General features: G+C 39.6%; 1 protein-coding gene across 1 annotated transcript in view; it reads right to left on the bottom strand.

The window, feature by feature from the left end:
• The window catches only part of LOC140948882 (uncharacterized), a 19,036-nt gene extending 2,873 nt beyond the window's left edge, over nucleotides 1-16,163 (bottom strand). Inside the window, exons 1-5 of the mRNA XM_073398149.1 lie at nucleotides 16,106-16,163; nucleotides 11,967-12,344; nucleotides 6,936-7,013; nucleotides 2,263-2,400; nucleotides 1,340-1,490 (exon numbers count right to left, since the gene is read on the bottom strand). Of these exons, the coding sequence (XP_073254250.1) occupies nucleotides 1,340-1,490; nucleotides 2,263-2,400; nucleotides 6,936-7,013; nucleotides 11,967-12,344; nucleotides 16,106-16,163 (803 nt within the window). The remainder of the gene's footprint in view (nucleotides 1-1,339; nucleotides 1,491-2,262; nucleotides 2,401-6,935; nucleotides 7,014-11,966; nucleotides 12,345-16,105) is intronic.
• Between the last annotated feature and the right edge of the window lie 498 nt (nucleotides 16,164-16,661).

The raw sequence follows: 16,661 nt of genomic DNA, 5'->3' as shown, positions 1-16,661 counted from the left end.
GGTCTTGAAAATGCTGACCGAGGCCGCAGGCCTAAGATCCCGTTTACACGGGTCAGGACAACTGTATGAACGGAAAAAAACTTAAACACGATTCTACTGAATAAAAATTGAGGGGGTTACATGCAGCTAGATGCGCTAGCATCACTTTTAGAATGTTCTATACATTTGGCTGTAAAAATTTCTCTTCCTGCCGATTAAAAATTCCCGGGAAAAATTGCAGACAAATATATTTAAAATCTAAAGTGAGCGTGTGGAGAAATTTAAGCACAGTTACTGCGCCAAAAATTTGTTAGTCAAATCCTTTGCTCTGTAGCTTTAGTTTACAATTCATATTTTTTCAGAACAGCCGTTTTACGCAAATTATTCGATGTTAGATTTTCATACAAACACGGTAATTTCTCACGCGGTTGCCTACTCGTCATGACTTTCAAAACCGTGGCAAGGCTAGTCATGATCAGGACCAAACCTAGCTTTTTTGGCTCTTACATAAATATAAAAAATCTTCATATATATACTTTTCCTTCGTAGAGAATTTATTATAAACTTTTTCATTGTCATTTTCCGTTAGTAAAACTGTTGCAGTGACGAAGCTGAAATAAATTGTTTTTTTTTTTCCAGATTGGTGTTTTTGTGAACATAGCCGTGAGCTGGAATGGGAATCAAGATTGTAGGATTCCGGACTGCTCGAGGGCAACAGAAAATGAGCTATTGTCAAGGGCTAATCACAGCGCACGATTTGATGACTTCCAAGACGCAAACCAATACGTTGATTTCTTTTCTTCTCGGTGGTATATGAAAACCATGATTTTGTAAGAGAAAACTACAGTCGTATGAAGTAAAAACCATTTATTAAGCACATATGAATGTGATCCAGAGAGTCAGACAGCGCGACAAAAGTTTATTTTTCCGTTATGTACCTCTTTTATCTGTGTTGGCATGGCTACCCTACGAGCAGAGGTTTCTTTTTGGTATGGCTTTTAGCATTGAAGAAGTCGCTCGCGTCGCTGTCAGTCGCGTAGCTGGTTTGTTTACGCCCCGAGACAAGCCAACTATACGACTGACAAGCGAGCGAACGACTTCTTAGATACTACCTCTGCTCGCAGGGTATGGCATAGCAGGCTCCAAGACGAAATGAGTTGCATTGTGCATTTGGCTTTCCAAAACGACGGATACTTATTCTACGGTATTTAGTAAGCTTTTGTGCCGAAACAGAGCATAAACGAGTAATATTTCGGCTGCAAAATCATTGATCTCATTGCGGCGATTAACTAAAAAGGTGAAAACTCTAAAAGGAAACAAACGCACGAAATAAACTCTGAGGAGTTAAAAAGACACCTACTTGGTGCACGTGGTGTCATCTTCATTAATGGACATTTTCCCACGGCGGCGTTTCCGCACTACTATGAAAGTTACTAGTACACCGACACAAGCCAGCACGAAAACAATGGGTCCTACAATTGTGACGATATTGGTGGTATCAGGTCCACTGCCTGCGAGGAGAAAAAAAATTACTGACCCTAAGTCTTAAGTCAAAATATTTGGTTCTTGCATAAATCATGATCGTGTCTATTTGACAAGTCCTTTAATTTGCAGCCAAAGATAATGTGGCCCATTTGCATTCAAACCTTCTGCTATTAGGCCATCGTCTTTTTTTCCTTCGTTTAGCGTCGCCCGACCGACCCAAATTCTTAGCATTTTCAAAGAAAAAAAAGACGACGTAGTTAAACCATTTTTCACTTGAAATGATTCTTTTAATCTGAAAAATGAGCATAGCGACAGCATAGAGAAAAACAGGAACATTTTTTACAGTATATTGTGCATTTTGTTAATCCAAATATGTGAATGCTAACTTTTAACGTCGTCCCGGGTACCAGGGCCTACTATTCCAAGACTTCTTGTGATGTTTTTTTTTACGCTTTTTTTTTAATCGGACCGACCGACCCAATATCAGAGGAAAAATCTCGACGTTAAGCGGAAAAAAAGGGGGATGGCCTTATTAAAGCTGGCTATAATTTAAACATTCTTTAAATATTACCATGATTGAGAAGAACGCGGTCTGAGTAATTTAAGGGAGAGATTTGGGAAACTTTCTAAGGATTAATGCTATGCAACTATATCAAGCTCTCGCCGTAGCCAGTACCCTTTTCGTTATCAAATCTCTTCATTTCCAAACTTTTGCCAAATGGTAAAACTTCGCGGTATCACTGTATGTGGAAGAGGAGGACTGGGAGTACGCAGTGGAGAAGCTGAACCCAAACGTACCTTTACTGTTTTCAGTTATCTTTGGAGAAGCAGACGATGTTGTTTCCTTAGGCGTTTGGAGGTTGGAGGTTGTTTCCGTAATGCCTGGCTGCAATGTTCTTTCCATTGGTACAGAAGTTCTTACAATAGCAGTGGACGCTACATCGGAGACCAAATTGATTATCAACATTAAATCGGGAAATTTTAAACTGTCTAATATGATTTATATGGCGTCATTGAGGTCAATCCGGTCATTGTCATAGTAAAAGAAACAAGACGCTACGGAGCGTACACTTCGGCGTCGGGGTTGTGGAACTGATTAATTGTAAATGCGGAGGAATAGTAAGAAATGAAATATGGTAAGAGTAATCTGTGAAATTATGGGATTTGTCAGGATATTCTGAAAAGAGCAACATCCAAGAGGCCTACTTGCCAAAAACTAGCATTTCGGGACAAATTGTCTCTGAGATATTAGCCAAGTTATGCTCAGATGACTCCATACAAATCCTTCTAAATTTGACTTGGGTCTAAACGTTTAGACCTAAGTCAAATATGAGGTTACTGGCGGTGAATAACAAGTCTAACAAAACAAACAGTGAAAAAAGAATTCTCTATTTTTCTTAGTCACAACAGGCTTCTAAAACAGCATAGAAGTCTCATGTACTGATTAAAGATATGTAAGGCATGGGTAAGGAGTCAATAACGTTGAGCATGGAATTGGCTGTTACGAGTTCGAATGCTTTGAGGATAATTACCCACTGACTATCAGCACGCAGGAATGTCGGATTAACACAAGGGAGTACCAAAGGAACATAGCCTTTTCAGAGCTTTAAAACACAGCATCCACAACACAAATTTGACTTGAACTTAAGTACAACTAAACAGCCCCTACCAATAATAACAAACTCTCACTTGAACTTCAGATATCTTACGGCTTCCGCCAACTTGTAAACACAGAACTTGAAAATCGACCTTCGTCACACTTGACTAAACACAGCAGTCCAGCTCGTGGGAAAAAAACTTAGTTCGTCAAAAGACCTCGCTTGGAACTTGTATACCGTTTGACATAAGGTTCTACAAAATACTAAACGGGCGAATAGTAGTAGCTTTTCGACATATTTTATGATTTCAGTAACTGATGCAAATCTGCTGACTCATGCTGAAATGTAAACATGCCCTAATTAATTATTCATGAATAATCCAAAAAAGTAGAGGACGTTCCAGAAAGTCACGCAACGCATGAAAGCATTATTTTACAACAAAGACAAAATGTCTTTGTGCAGCATTTTGTAACTTTAAATTCATCATAAAGCAGTTCGAAAGAAGGGCTCACTCGTGAAATGTTTTTCAACACTCGAAGAAAAATTTCGTGTCTCTGCGCGGCCACGTAATATCCTCTATTTATTCCTCGAGTAAATTAAAGACTAAACTCGAAGTGATCTGAAGATATCACAAAGTAGTCCGGTTTCATTTCGTGAAACTGCCGAAACAAACCGAAAAGTCGCGAACTTGCACGCCCAATCTTGTCCCGAAACTAGTGCATAATTTCATAACTATTTTTTTTTTATTTTCGAAGTGATCTCGAGATATCTCGAACTAATTCGGCTCTCACTTCGTCAAATAGCCGAATAAAACCGAAAACCTACAGACTTTGCTTGGCCAATCTTGTCAAAAAATGGTAACTTTGATACATTCCTGAGCGTCGCGAATCCTTTACTTCGCGCTCCGCCGAAGTAAAAAATTCTAAAACTAAATAACCAACTCATAAGTTGTAAAAACGAATGCTCATATAAATAGGCGCTAAATGCTTAATTATTTGTAAAACTAGTCTAGATCAACTTATAGCAGTTACAGATGTCACGGGTGGGAGGTACATTAGCCAATCTCGTTATTGCGGACACCCTCGGGACAGTGGTTTAATGTCTGTAATAGCGAGAGTCCGTTATAAAGGGGTGCGAGAAAACATTTCTTGATATTATAGGAATTGCATTTATTTATAATTATTGTACATATTTGTATTTTTCTATTTCATTTTTTACTCCATCCTATGGAGAATACATTAGTTGTACAATATCAGTTAGTACAAGGTTCTTTAAACTACGTGTACATGATAAAAAAAGAGAAAATTAGAATGGAGAAGGGCACATTGTAGAAAACTAATTATGGCCCTTTAACAAGATTGACTTTATTCTATATAGTTTTGTCATTCATTAAAACAGAAACACGCACGCACGCACGCCCACACACACGCACACAAGTCAATATTGAGCAAGATAATATTTTTTAAGTGCCTTTTTGAACCGGATTTTCGATGATTTATTGCAAATAGAAAGGGGGAGATCCTTCCAATAGTATCTTCCAATGAAGGTTGGGCAAAACTTTCGAATATTTATTCTTGAGTGGGGAATGTGTAACTGCTGAGCAGATGCACTTTGTGTAAAATAATTATGTTGCTCAGATACAAGAAATAATGGAAAATTACACGGCTTATCATCAGAGACATAATCATATAAAAACAAACAATTGTAAATTTTAACAATATCACGAAATTTTAATAAACCTAGATGAACATAATGAGGTGTGATATGAGTGATAATGGATTATCATAATTATTTCCCCACAATAAGCAACCATAATTATATGAGATATGGGTAAACAATGGAATAGTAAATACTAGTTAAACATTGATTTCCTAGACAACTTTTTATCTTTGTCATAATATTAATACTCTTACTGACTTCATCACAAACATAGTCGATATGGTCATGCCAGGATAGGTGGCTGTCAATATAATCACCGAAGTATTTAATTTTGGATACTTGCTCTAAGCATTGGCCAGCTATTGATAGCAGAGGTAATAAATTATAATCTACTTTCTGACGAGGTTGAAAGATAAGATATTTAGTTTTTCTTAGATTTAAGGTTAATTTATTTGCACATAGCTAGTCAAAAATATTAGGTAGTTCTTTATTTATCTTTGATAAGAGTTCACCTATATTTTTAGCTGAAGCTGTTAAAGAAGTATCGTCTGCAAATAGTCTCACGGAGAAGAAATCAGAAGATTGAGTAAAGTCGTTTATATATATCAAAAATAACATCTGAAAAATCTGAAGGCCAAAAAGGGTGACGTTTATCTACAACAAACGACTTTTTACCATCGAGATTATCAAGAATTAGAAAAACTTCTATTTCGTGCATTAATGTAAAACGAAATTTAGATCCAGTCGATTTTAAAAAAGAGCCAAAATGACGATTTGATTTAGGTAAATTGATTTTTGATTTAGGCAAAATTTTGCAGTGCAGTTTTCGCATATAAAGAGCGTCAGAACTTTATTTACAAACAAGACAAATCGTAACAGAATAAAACTTGCATCTCCCTTTCATTCACCACAACACTGACAACAGTCACGGAAAAAATTTTAGTACACAAAAACCATAAAGTACAGTACTAGAAAATCGAATTGATTAAGTACATCATGACTGTTTTTTTAAGTAAGTACGATAGTTTCATAGAAGGATCATGTTAAACGGGAATCGGATTGCTCACTTTTCAACCAAAGTGGCAGACAGGAAGAGAAGAAGAGGAAGAAATAAATTATATTCTGAGATAATTCTGCCAAAATGTCGAAAGATGCTGATTGATGTCCGTTATAGCGAGAGTTAGAACAATAAAATTGTACTGTCGGGACCGAGAGAGGTTTAGTTAGGTTTGTTTCAGTCAAATGTCTGTAGTTTTCGCCAGGGATTCAGCAACTGTCCGCATTAGCGGGGTGTCCATAATAGCGAGGTGTCCGCAAGGCGAGAGTTGACTGTACTTTGGATCGAGTGGTCCGTGTTCGATTCACGGTCATGCATGGTCGGTCATGCATTGCCTTTTTGGGTAAGACACTTAACTCTCATAATGCCCTACTCCACCCTAAAAGGTTAAGGCCAGGTGGACTTTCGTCGATCAGTGCCTCCAGCATGCAAAGATAGTCGTGTCCGATAACCTGGGGCTGGTGGGTTTTGCTATCGGGCTAGCGAATTCTGTGAATTTTAGTGAAGTTTTTTGAGGAACTCAAATTACAGAAGAACTATGAAATCAAGTCTGTTAATCAAGGGGCTAGTTGAAATGACGTTTGTGCTAGTAAATTTTAGCTTCAGCTTGCCCGAATGGCAAGCTGTAAAAATGACTTTCTTTGCACCCTGGCCTCCTTTCATTTGTCATGTTTTGTCCTCTCTAGAAATAAGCAAAATAGTGTCACTGTGGCTCACCTCAGTCATGATAACTGATATATATATTTACAATAGCTCCCTTTTGGATTTTTAATATTTATTTTATTTAGAATTTGAACTTGTGAATTTCTCAAACTTAAGCCTGACAGTACCATTAACGCTTGACTATAATGATAACCCCACAAGGTAGTACATACAGCTAACCCGACCCCACTGAACCTACAGGAAAAGCAGACCCACAAAATCAGGTTTTTACGTACCCAACTCTTTTTGAACAACAAGACCTAAACCCGACCCTCTCTACCCAATAAAAGGTATGCCACACAGTCAGGGCGTTGTCTCTTGTTTGTTTTTATTTAGCAACAGCATGGTGCGCGCTTTGCCTTCGACCATGGTCGTTGTTGGTTAAGTATCGAAGGCAAATAAATCATTAGTCAGTATATTGTTGACTGGGTACTTTATTTCAAATAATCACCTACTTTGGGTAGAAGGAGCCTTTCTTTGATCTGAAGCGAAAGTTCCAATCTGTGATTTGGGTGTAGTACGGGTTGGTTTTGCTGTAAAGAAAAAAAAAGATGCCCCACAAACACAAGTTGGTTATAGTCAAAAAATGCTTATTTATAAAAGTTTAGCAAATACGTTATTGATTAAGAGTTATTGCAGCTGTCCTGTTCGTTTGAAAGTCTCACGTACGTAACAAATTACCTTTTTAGACGAATAAACCACTTTTATTTCGACTCATTAAATATATTATGATATAGATCTAGCCGGAGTTTTGATATCGAACAGTTTTTTTTTCCGCCAAAGACTATCTCCAAAGCAGCTATTATAAAAACTAAGAGTGCAACCATTACTTTTTTTTTCTTCTCCTCCTTTCCTTCTCCTCGCTCTTTCTTTTTCTCGTTTCCTTTTCTTTCGCTGCCTTTTGACGTTTTTTCACTCAAATGACTTCAAATTTCGTTAAGGTTGGTTTTCAAAAAATCGGCTAGATATTAAATATAATTAAGAATTATTAAATGACGCTGAGTATGATGTGAAGAATTATGAAGATCGAAGAGGATGTTATGTGGATAACAGCCTCCGAGCTTCCTTACCTCTTCGTAGACTTTCTTCAAAACATTTGCCTGTTTCTTGGCACGGTTTCAGGATTTAAACGCAATGTTTTTTTTCCCGCAGATACTCAAAAAGTAGATGACATCTATCGCCTGAGTAATATTTTTTGCGTATTCTTGCATTTCTTCGTTCAGAAATTCAGCTATTTCATATGTATATAGCCGTGAACTCTGTCATTGACATTTGTCTGAGTCCACTGTATGCACAAACAGCAAGGCTGCCGCGTCGCTGCCTGAAAAGGAGGTGGTCATTTTTTTATTATCATTTACGCGGCCAAATGACAAAGTGCCCTCTCTAAAGCCCCATTTACACGGCAGAAAATTTTGACCGCGGCTCGGTTAGAAAAAGCACGCCTACCAAAAAACTTGGTTCAGCACGGATAGATTTAGTCGTGTAAACGACTTTACCCCATGCGTCCCTAACAAAAAATTCACCCGCGCTCGGACCTTGTCGCGAGGTAGTCCGAGCACGGATAAAATTGGTACGCGATCCTGAAAAGCGCCCAACTCGGATAAAGTGTGTAGTGTAAACGATCAGCCGTGCCGAACTAACGTTTCTCTGATACGCCTTCGTGCCTTCGGTCAGCACCAATTTGGGAGAACATGTGCAAATGAACTTTTTAGTAAGTTCAATAACCACGCAACAGTTCGATAAATACCACAGTAGTTCAATGACCACACCTGTATTTTAATAACCACGCGTTAGTTCATTGAGCGTAGACAAACAACTGATGCAGCTCCGGTGGAAATAGCCGCAATAGGTTAGAATTTTTTAAGATGGAAACGTGTAGCATTAACTAGGAGATAAATACTTTTTCGTTAGGGACTGGTCAAAAAGTAAAGGGGGGGGGGGGGGGGGGGCGGTGGGCCGGAGCATTTGGAAATGTGGTTGATAAAAAACGCATGACCCACCCCCTCCCTTCGGCGGCACAAAAATGACTGACCCACCCCTAAAGCAAGGTTGGAAATTGCATGACCCAGCCCCTAGTTAAAACATGGATGTTCGGTTTCCTCTTAATAATCCAATAAAACCTTGTTCTGTGCTTGACAAAATTTGTTGATACACTGCTACAAGCAATATCAAAATCACAGAAATCATACCTTTCACTGAAAAGACGAATGTGAAAAACCGAACATTTCTTGTTTCAATGGACTTTATGAGTCTTGACACAAATATACAGCAAAACGAGGGTATATTGAAATTATCTGTCACAAAGCATATGAAAATTTCAGCAAAGACAACCCATTCCTACACATTACTTGCCGGAAATGCTTAGATTAATCCTCAACGAAAATTTCTTCCACTTCAGTGGAAAGCAATACCTACAAAACCATGGAACTGCCATGGGCACAAAGACAGCAGTTTTGATTCCTTTGCCAATATTTTCATGACATATATTGAAACAACAACTCTAAGCAAAACTGTCTTTAGAACAACAGTTTGGAAATTCCACATACACAATATCTTTTCCCTATGGGACATGAGTAAACCAGACATCGAAGCCTTCATTGAACAAGCAACCTTACATCACCTAACTATTGAATTCACGGCCGAAACATTTGACACTGAGACTGCGTTTTTAGACACGGTTGTATACAAAGGCACAAGAATCAAGGAAAAATCTACCCTTGATGCAAAGACACATTCTAAACAAACGAAAAGCTTCTTGCACACACATTTCACCTCGTGTCACTCTCCAAATGTTAAAAAAGAATTTGTCAAAGGAGAAGCCTTAAGAATCCTACCAAAAAAACTCCTCAGAAACAACCATTGAGAAAAATAATTCAAATTTTAAAAAAAACGCTTGACGGACGGAGGCTACTCACAATCTTTCAGTGGCACCCAACGTCAATTTTCGGAAAATATCTGTTCGAAAGACGATTTGAGATCTAGAATTTTCGGAACATTTTTTGTAAAACTTCTTGCTTGTCTGCCCCTCCAAGGATTTTCGAACATCTAAAAAAATGGTATAATTGCCCATTTTTAACGGATTTTTACCCTAAGGTTACCTAGAATTTTCGGGAGCCTTTTTCATGGCTGAAATTTTCGAAAAGGTAAGTTTTGATCCCTATAACTTTCGTATCACTAGACTTTCAGCTAGGAAATCCGAACAGATGAAAAATTTTTAGGGGATAAAAATATGCCTATATCTACTGTTTAAATACTAAAATACGTTTAACAATGCTATGTTTAAGTGGTTTTGAACTATATTCTCGTTGGGTGCCCCCTATCTTTGATAGAAGAACCTACTATCAGAAATAGAATTCACAAAAGGGAGTCTAAACTCCTAAAACAAAACAACAAGGAGGAAAAAGAAATATTGCCATTCGTGACACAATACCGGCCTCAGTGTCTACTATAAAGGAAGCTTGAATGAAAAAATGGAATCTTATACAAAACCAACTATAACTTCAATAAATTTTAAAAGAACCACCAATCATTTCCTTACAAAAACGGAAAATCGTTAAAGGACATGCTCGTTAGAGCCGAAAAAAAAAAAGGTTGACAGGGGGTTCCACGCCCGTATAGATGTGCGGCCTGTCAACCTTTGTATTTTCTCGCACAACAGGTTTGTGCGTATTTTAGCCATAATTCCAGCTGGCTGTGTTTTATATAACAAGTGTAGTCAACTGTCTCGTTAGTAGTTAGTAAAAAATAGGGTGACCCACCCTCTAAGGGTAGCTGAAAATTGCACGACCCACCCCTTGCACAAGGCTCAAAACCTCATGACCCACCCCCTCTCTGCTCCGGCCCACCCCCCCTATACTTTTTGACCAGTCCCTTAGTTCAATAACCACACCGGTAGTTCCATGACCACACATTTGTTCATTGTGTGTAGACTACATGCAGCTGTGGGACAAATAGAGAAGAAATTCTAAGAACTTTAGTCCGCCATGTTTTAACAGAGGAAGCAGCACATCCACTAGGCAAGAACCGAGCAGAGATGTTGAGCCTTTTACCCGTTCCAAATCATAATTTCACATCGTTTAGCACGGTAGGAAAAGCGACGTGTAAAGTGACAGGGGCACCCAACGTCAGTTTTCAGAAAATATCTGTTCGGAAGACGATTTGAGATCTAAAATTTTCGTAACATTTGTTGTAAAATTTCTTGCTTGTCTGCCTCTCCTAGGATTTTCGAACATCTAAAAAAATGGTATAATTGCCCATTTTTAACGGATTTTTACCCTAGAAAGGTCACCTAGAATTTTCGGGAGCCTTTTTTCTGGCTGAAATTTAAGTAAGTTTTGATCCCTATAATTTTCGGATCACTAGACTTTCAGCTAGGAAATCCGAACAGATGAAAAATTTTGGAGGGATAAAAATATGACTATATCTACCGTTTAAATACTAAAATGCGTTTAACAATGCTATGTTTAAGTGGTTTTGAACTATATTATCGTTGGGTGCCTCTGAAGTGAGTAATCAGTACTACTTTTTTGGGTACGCGTACCACTTTCATCCGAGCTAAAAATTTTCTGCCGTGTGAACGGGGCTTAAAACGCTCCTTTTCGCGAGGCAAACGGCAAGTGCGGGCTATAAATGAAATTTGCAAGCCCGCAACATTATTTCATGTAAAACAATCTTTACCTTATCAAATAAATTTGTACGATTTGGACTTGTGTGTTGATAATAATGACAATCACATGACTTTTGTCGGGTCATTTGTGTCCCTCGTAGCATTATTTGCAACCTCGCTCCGCTCGGGCACAAAAATGATGCTACTCTGGCCACGTGCACAAATAAACTATATGCCCTCCAAAAGTCATGTGATTGTCCTATTAGGGCTGTATAGGGGTATGTTCCATTTTGTTGGTTGGCCGGATTGTCTACATCTTCCAAATATGGTCAGGGTTAGCTGGCTATGAAGAATAAGGCGATGGATTGGAGCCATTCAGAAACGGCGAATTATGTTGAATGAATAACATTACTGCACAGTAATTTTCAACGAGTTATAATAACTCCCCTAGTGGGGTTTATTAACTCCTACTACGTGGAGTTATTTTAACTCCAAAAAGGAGTTTAAAGAACTCTTTTCCAGGAGTAAAAATGACCCCAGATATTGAGGAGTTAAAATTACCCCAAAAAGGAGTTATCCTGTACCTAAAATTTTTACTCCACTTTCAGAGTTAAATTAACTCCAAAAAGAGTAAAACCAATCCACGTAAGGAGTAAAAATAACCCCATTTTCGGAGTTATTTTACTCCAGACTGGGAGTAAAAAGATCTCTTTTTCAGGAGTAAAAATGACCCCAAATTTGGCGTTAAATTAGGAGTTAAAGTAACCCCAAAAAAGGGGTTATCTTGTACCTAAGATTTTTACTCTATTTTTGGAGTTATGATAACTCCCTAAAATTACGGTGTGAATATTCTTTTTGCTATTTTCATTTGATGACTTACACGACGGGAATTCTAGTACACATATCCTGCCGTCATAGTTGCGTTTTGTCTCCAAGAACCATGTAAAATTCCACTCTCGACTTGATACTCCTGAGGCTTGAAAAAAGGTAACCATCAGCCGCCAATTCAGCCCGTCTTGATCTCGGGTAAAGCTACATCTCTTCAAGTGTTGGACGCATAGAGGATTCCCCTCCGTACAAGAATCATTATATACGGTTTTTCCCAATTTGATACCAATAATCCTGCTTGGGGGATGGACTCTGGTATCCTCCAGTGAAGCACCTGTCACAGAATACTTCTGAACAATGCTGTTATTTATACGTATCTCAAAGCTGGTGTAGTTTCCTGAAACACGGGCTGGCTCACACACTGCATTTCCTAAAATAATACATAAAGAAATTCGACCTAAGCTTCATAGCAACTTGGTCTTCAAGATTGCTATTCATTATCCTATTTCTTAAATCACGACCAAGGATAACCATGACGTAACAAAGTAAGAAAGGAAATGGAATTGTAAATACAGTGGAACCCCGCCTTACAGCCACCTCGTTAGTATGGCCAGTGTTTTCGGTTCAGCTAAACGGCTATACATTTCCTTACAAAAAAACCCCGTTAATACGGTCAGCCATTAATACGGCCACCGGCCACATTTTAAAATCCCAAATAGTAGAAACTCTTATAATCTCACCCCAATACGGCCCCTCGTCAAAAATTTAGAAAATCAAAATGCCTGTGATATTTCAATTTTACTTACCTAGTAATCTGAGCTTATGAGCTCAGTTATGTTTACTTGTGATGATTTATAGCCTTCCACGCAGGCGTTTTACGAGCTTCTCTAAAAACGCCTGCCTGGGAGACCAGATGATTTATAGCCTGCGATCAAGATCAAGCTCTCCATTTGGGGGATATCGTGAAAAGTAGACGCGCGAGCAGCACGCGAGAAGAGACGCGAAAGCGGGGAGCGGGGGAGATAAAGGAGAGCTTGCAACTATCTCGAAACGATCGCTCATAAATTTTCATTTCCACCCCAGCATACCGCAAAGCGTGAAAACTGTCACCGCAAACGTGCCGCAGATTAGAAAAGTGACAACCGCCTATCAAGTTTAGACAGCTGAGGGCGCGTAGAAGTTATTTATTATTTTTTGAAAATCGCATCAAAACAATGTTTTTTGACCACTTATGTGTTTTTTTTTATCCACTGGACATCGAACTTCAACGTGTCCGCTCGGATGAGAACTCAATACTTTGATTCTCGTTTCGTTTATATTTGAACAGTCTTCCACATTCAGAAGACTAAGCTCCCCGTCGCAATCACCAACACTATACAGTCGAACCTCTCGGCACAGACACCTCTATATTACGGACAGTTTCCAATGTCCCGTCAAAATTCTCAAATATTTTCTTACAAAAAAACCCCTCCATAATACGGACTCTCTCTAATACGGACGACGGACACTAAATCTCGGCCCCAGAAAGTAAATTCATATAAACCGAACCTCTTAATTACGGACACTGTGGTGATCAGGTGAATCCCGAATCCCGATCAGGTGAATCTGCACAGGGTACGTCTGACTGATGAGCTATGCAAAGCGATTTCAAAAGCCCCGTAGCTCTATATTTCACCACGATTTGCGAAAGGTGTACAGTGGAAAATAACCGACTCTTTTAAGGCTTGAATAAGGTTCATGTTGGGTGTAAAAGAACCCACACTACTATTCGAAAAGAGTAGGGGACGACACGTAGACCCTAGCCCGCGTGGCAGGCGTTTGAAAGGGAAGGGGAAAAAGGAATTGAGGGCGCGAGACCGCGCGCGAGGGAGTTTCACCTTCCCCTTTCAACGCCTGCCTCCCAACAGTGTTCTCCACAAGTCACGAGTAGTTAGATGTAACTAGTTTTATTCACGATCCACTCTCACTTAGTTTCACAGCAATCACGATGTCTCTCTGGTAGCTAAAAAGCATTTTTCCTTTTTCTCTTTTAACGTAACCGCGAATAGGCCACTTGCACTAAGAGATCACGTGACAAATGCTTCCTTTAAACAATGAGTTGGAATCTTACTGATGCCAAAAACTGACAGAGCACATAAAAATTATCTTACACCCAAAATATGAGAGGAAACGCATTATATGGCACGGGATATTATATGGCACTTTGATTTTTCAACAAAGTAATGTGATTTGTATTGGCCGCCATGCAACGTCCTCCCCAGGGCGCTTTTCTCTGGCTTTGCAGGGTGGCCCACCTCCACCTCCAAAGCAAGAGAAAAGCGCCCTGGGGACGAGGTTGGCCTCCATGCTGGAGGGCATACTCTTGCCCTCCAACATGGCGGCTAAAACTACTTTTTGCTTATGTCTTGTTAAACGCTTGATAGTTACGCTCAGGTGTGCTGTAAACGTCACCATACCATCTTTTCAACACTTTCCTTGAAGTTTAAGTGCAAAATTTGTGTTCAGAAAGAGGTTATTCATAATTTTAAAAATCACATTTTGGTCACGTGACAAGCTACAAACTTACTCATTTTAAGAAAATGGTGCGGGTTTGAAAAACCAAATCACTATTATTTTGTTTAAGGTATGATCAATTAATCGTTTTTTAAAGGCAAAATCATATACTGTGTAGCATGAAAATTTTGTGGGTTCTAATTTTTGCGAATTTTGCGGATTGACCTCGATCCGCAAAAATTAGTTCCCGCAGAAAAAAAACTCCGCAAAATAAAACGTCGCAAAAATTAACTCCCTTCAGTCAAATTAAAAACTCTACTTTTAATGGACTTGTCGTGTATGGTAGGGATAGGTTTTTGTTTTTTTCTGGAGTTATACTTAGTCAAGCCCGAAATTTCTAAAGGTCCAAAGTGCACTTCCCAGATCTGGAAGTCTGCTGTGATTGGTCTACGTTTTTTTCGCTCAAGTCAGCAGACGTTCTTGGGGCAGGAACCCGTGAAGAACCTCTAAGAACGTCTGCGTGGAAGGCTAAGTGGTTTGTAGGTTCTATTTTGATATCGAAGTTATTAAAAGGATCATTATATTTGTCAAGCATTATCTTGTAATAAAAAATATCTCATATGCCACGCGGGCTACGTAGACCCCCGTGTTGTGGCCAACCTCTACGGATTGTGGGATTGGGTAGGGATGGCACCTTGCATGGGACCTATGAGTTCCGTTCTTGCCCGTTCCCTCTGGGCAGGCCTGTGTCCAGAAAAGCTGGTAAAACTAAGGGAAGGTACGTTTTTTATTGGAAGGGCGGGGGAAGGGTGTGGGCCGGGGCTTCGGAGGGGAGGGTGCTTAGCAAATTTTTTACAAAATGGGGAGGGTCAGACCTGTTCTATTCTCAACCGGGGGAGGGTCACAGTGTTTTTGGCAAGAAAAGAATTACTGCATGTCTCTTCTATTTTGTATATACAACCAAAGCTACCAGTCGAGATTAATCTAAATTATTTACAGGTGTCGACAAATTTATATATTAAAAAACTATCTTCTCCCAACTAACATAATTGTCTCTCTCGACCCTTGTCCACTTTCGCCCATATTTTGATGTTTCCGCGCGGGGTTCTGTGATCTATTGCTTTCTGACAAAGCCTCGCGAACTTCCCACTGGCGAAACAGTCACGAAACAGCGGCGAAAGCGTTCCTTGTAGGTACAAGTGGTCCAAAAGGACAGGTAGAATTTTGGCTGAATACTATTTGAGAATTCAGTATATTCGCCTTTCACTTGTTCCCGCAGCCGATGTGCCACCAACAGAGTCAGAGGAGTAAGCGGGCATTCTTTTTAGAATGGCGAGTAGGCAAACAGCCACAATAGCCACAAGTTGCTCCATCTGACCTCATGAAATCCTCGCCTTCACCACAAGCACATTTCCCTCTTTCTATTCCTCGTACATCCTTGCCCATTTTCAAGTTTTCACCGTACAATCACACGCCACGCAATTAACTACTTTGTACGCAGATGAACGCGGTTATATGAGTAACACTTCCAGTTTGTTATTTTCAGTTCCGGTTATTTTTGTCTTGGATAGTTAGGGGGGTGGGGGAGGGTCAGATGTTTTTGTTTGGGTATTTCTGAAGCAGGAAGTGGGAGGGCCACCACTTTTTTCGCAAAAAATTCTAAAATACCCCGCCCCCCCTCCCCAATAAAAAACGTACCTTCTCTAAAACTCTTTCTATTGTCCTTCCTGACGGTCAACTGCTTATTCTTCGTCATCTACGCTGTCATGTACATGTTTTTGAATAATTCTACCCAGTCGAATTCAATCGGGCAAAGAAACCGACGTTGGAAGGCAGCGCTTGAAACGGGCGCTTGGATCTCTCTTCACTTTCACTCTTCTCGTTTTCAGAACTAAACAAGGCACTTGACACAAACAAATACAACTGATGAAGGGTTCCGATTTTCCTTCCACAAGTACTACAAACTCGGTCCGACTTATCCAAGGCTCGCAATATTCTACTGGCAATCCAACTTTTTCACACTTTGTGAGAATCACATCAAACTCCCGCGTGCTTTGACGGCTGAAACAAGTTTTCGGTTCCAACATGATTCCCCAGACAGATAACCTCCCACGCAGACAGGAACAGGAAGGAACGCGTGACGAACCCCCTAAGAACGTCTGCGTGGGAGGCTACCAGAGAGAACCAAATTTGACACACGAATGACAGTTATCTCTCACAGAAGGAGAAAGCAATTTTCTTCCTCTGCCGATCT

The sequence above is a fragment of the Porites lutea genome, chromosome 9, assembly GCF_958299795.1.
Source record: "Porites lutea chromosome 9, jaPorLute2.1, whole genome shotgun sequence".
In the NCBI taxonomy this organism is placed as follows: domain Eukaryota; kingdom Metazoa; phylum Cnidaria; class Anthozoa; order Scleractinia; family Poritidae; genus Porites; species Porites lutea.
Note: the sequence above shows the minus strand (reverse complement) of the source record. Positions and strands in the feature narration are given on the sequence as shown.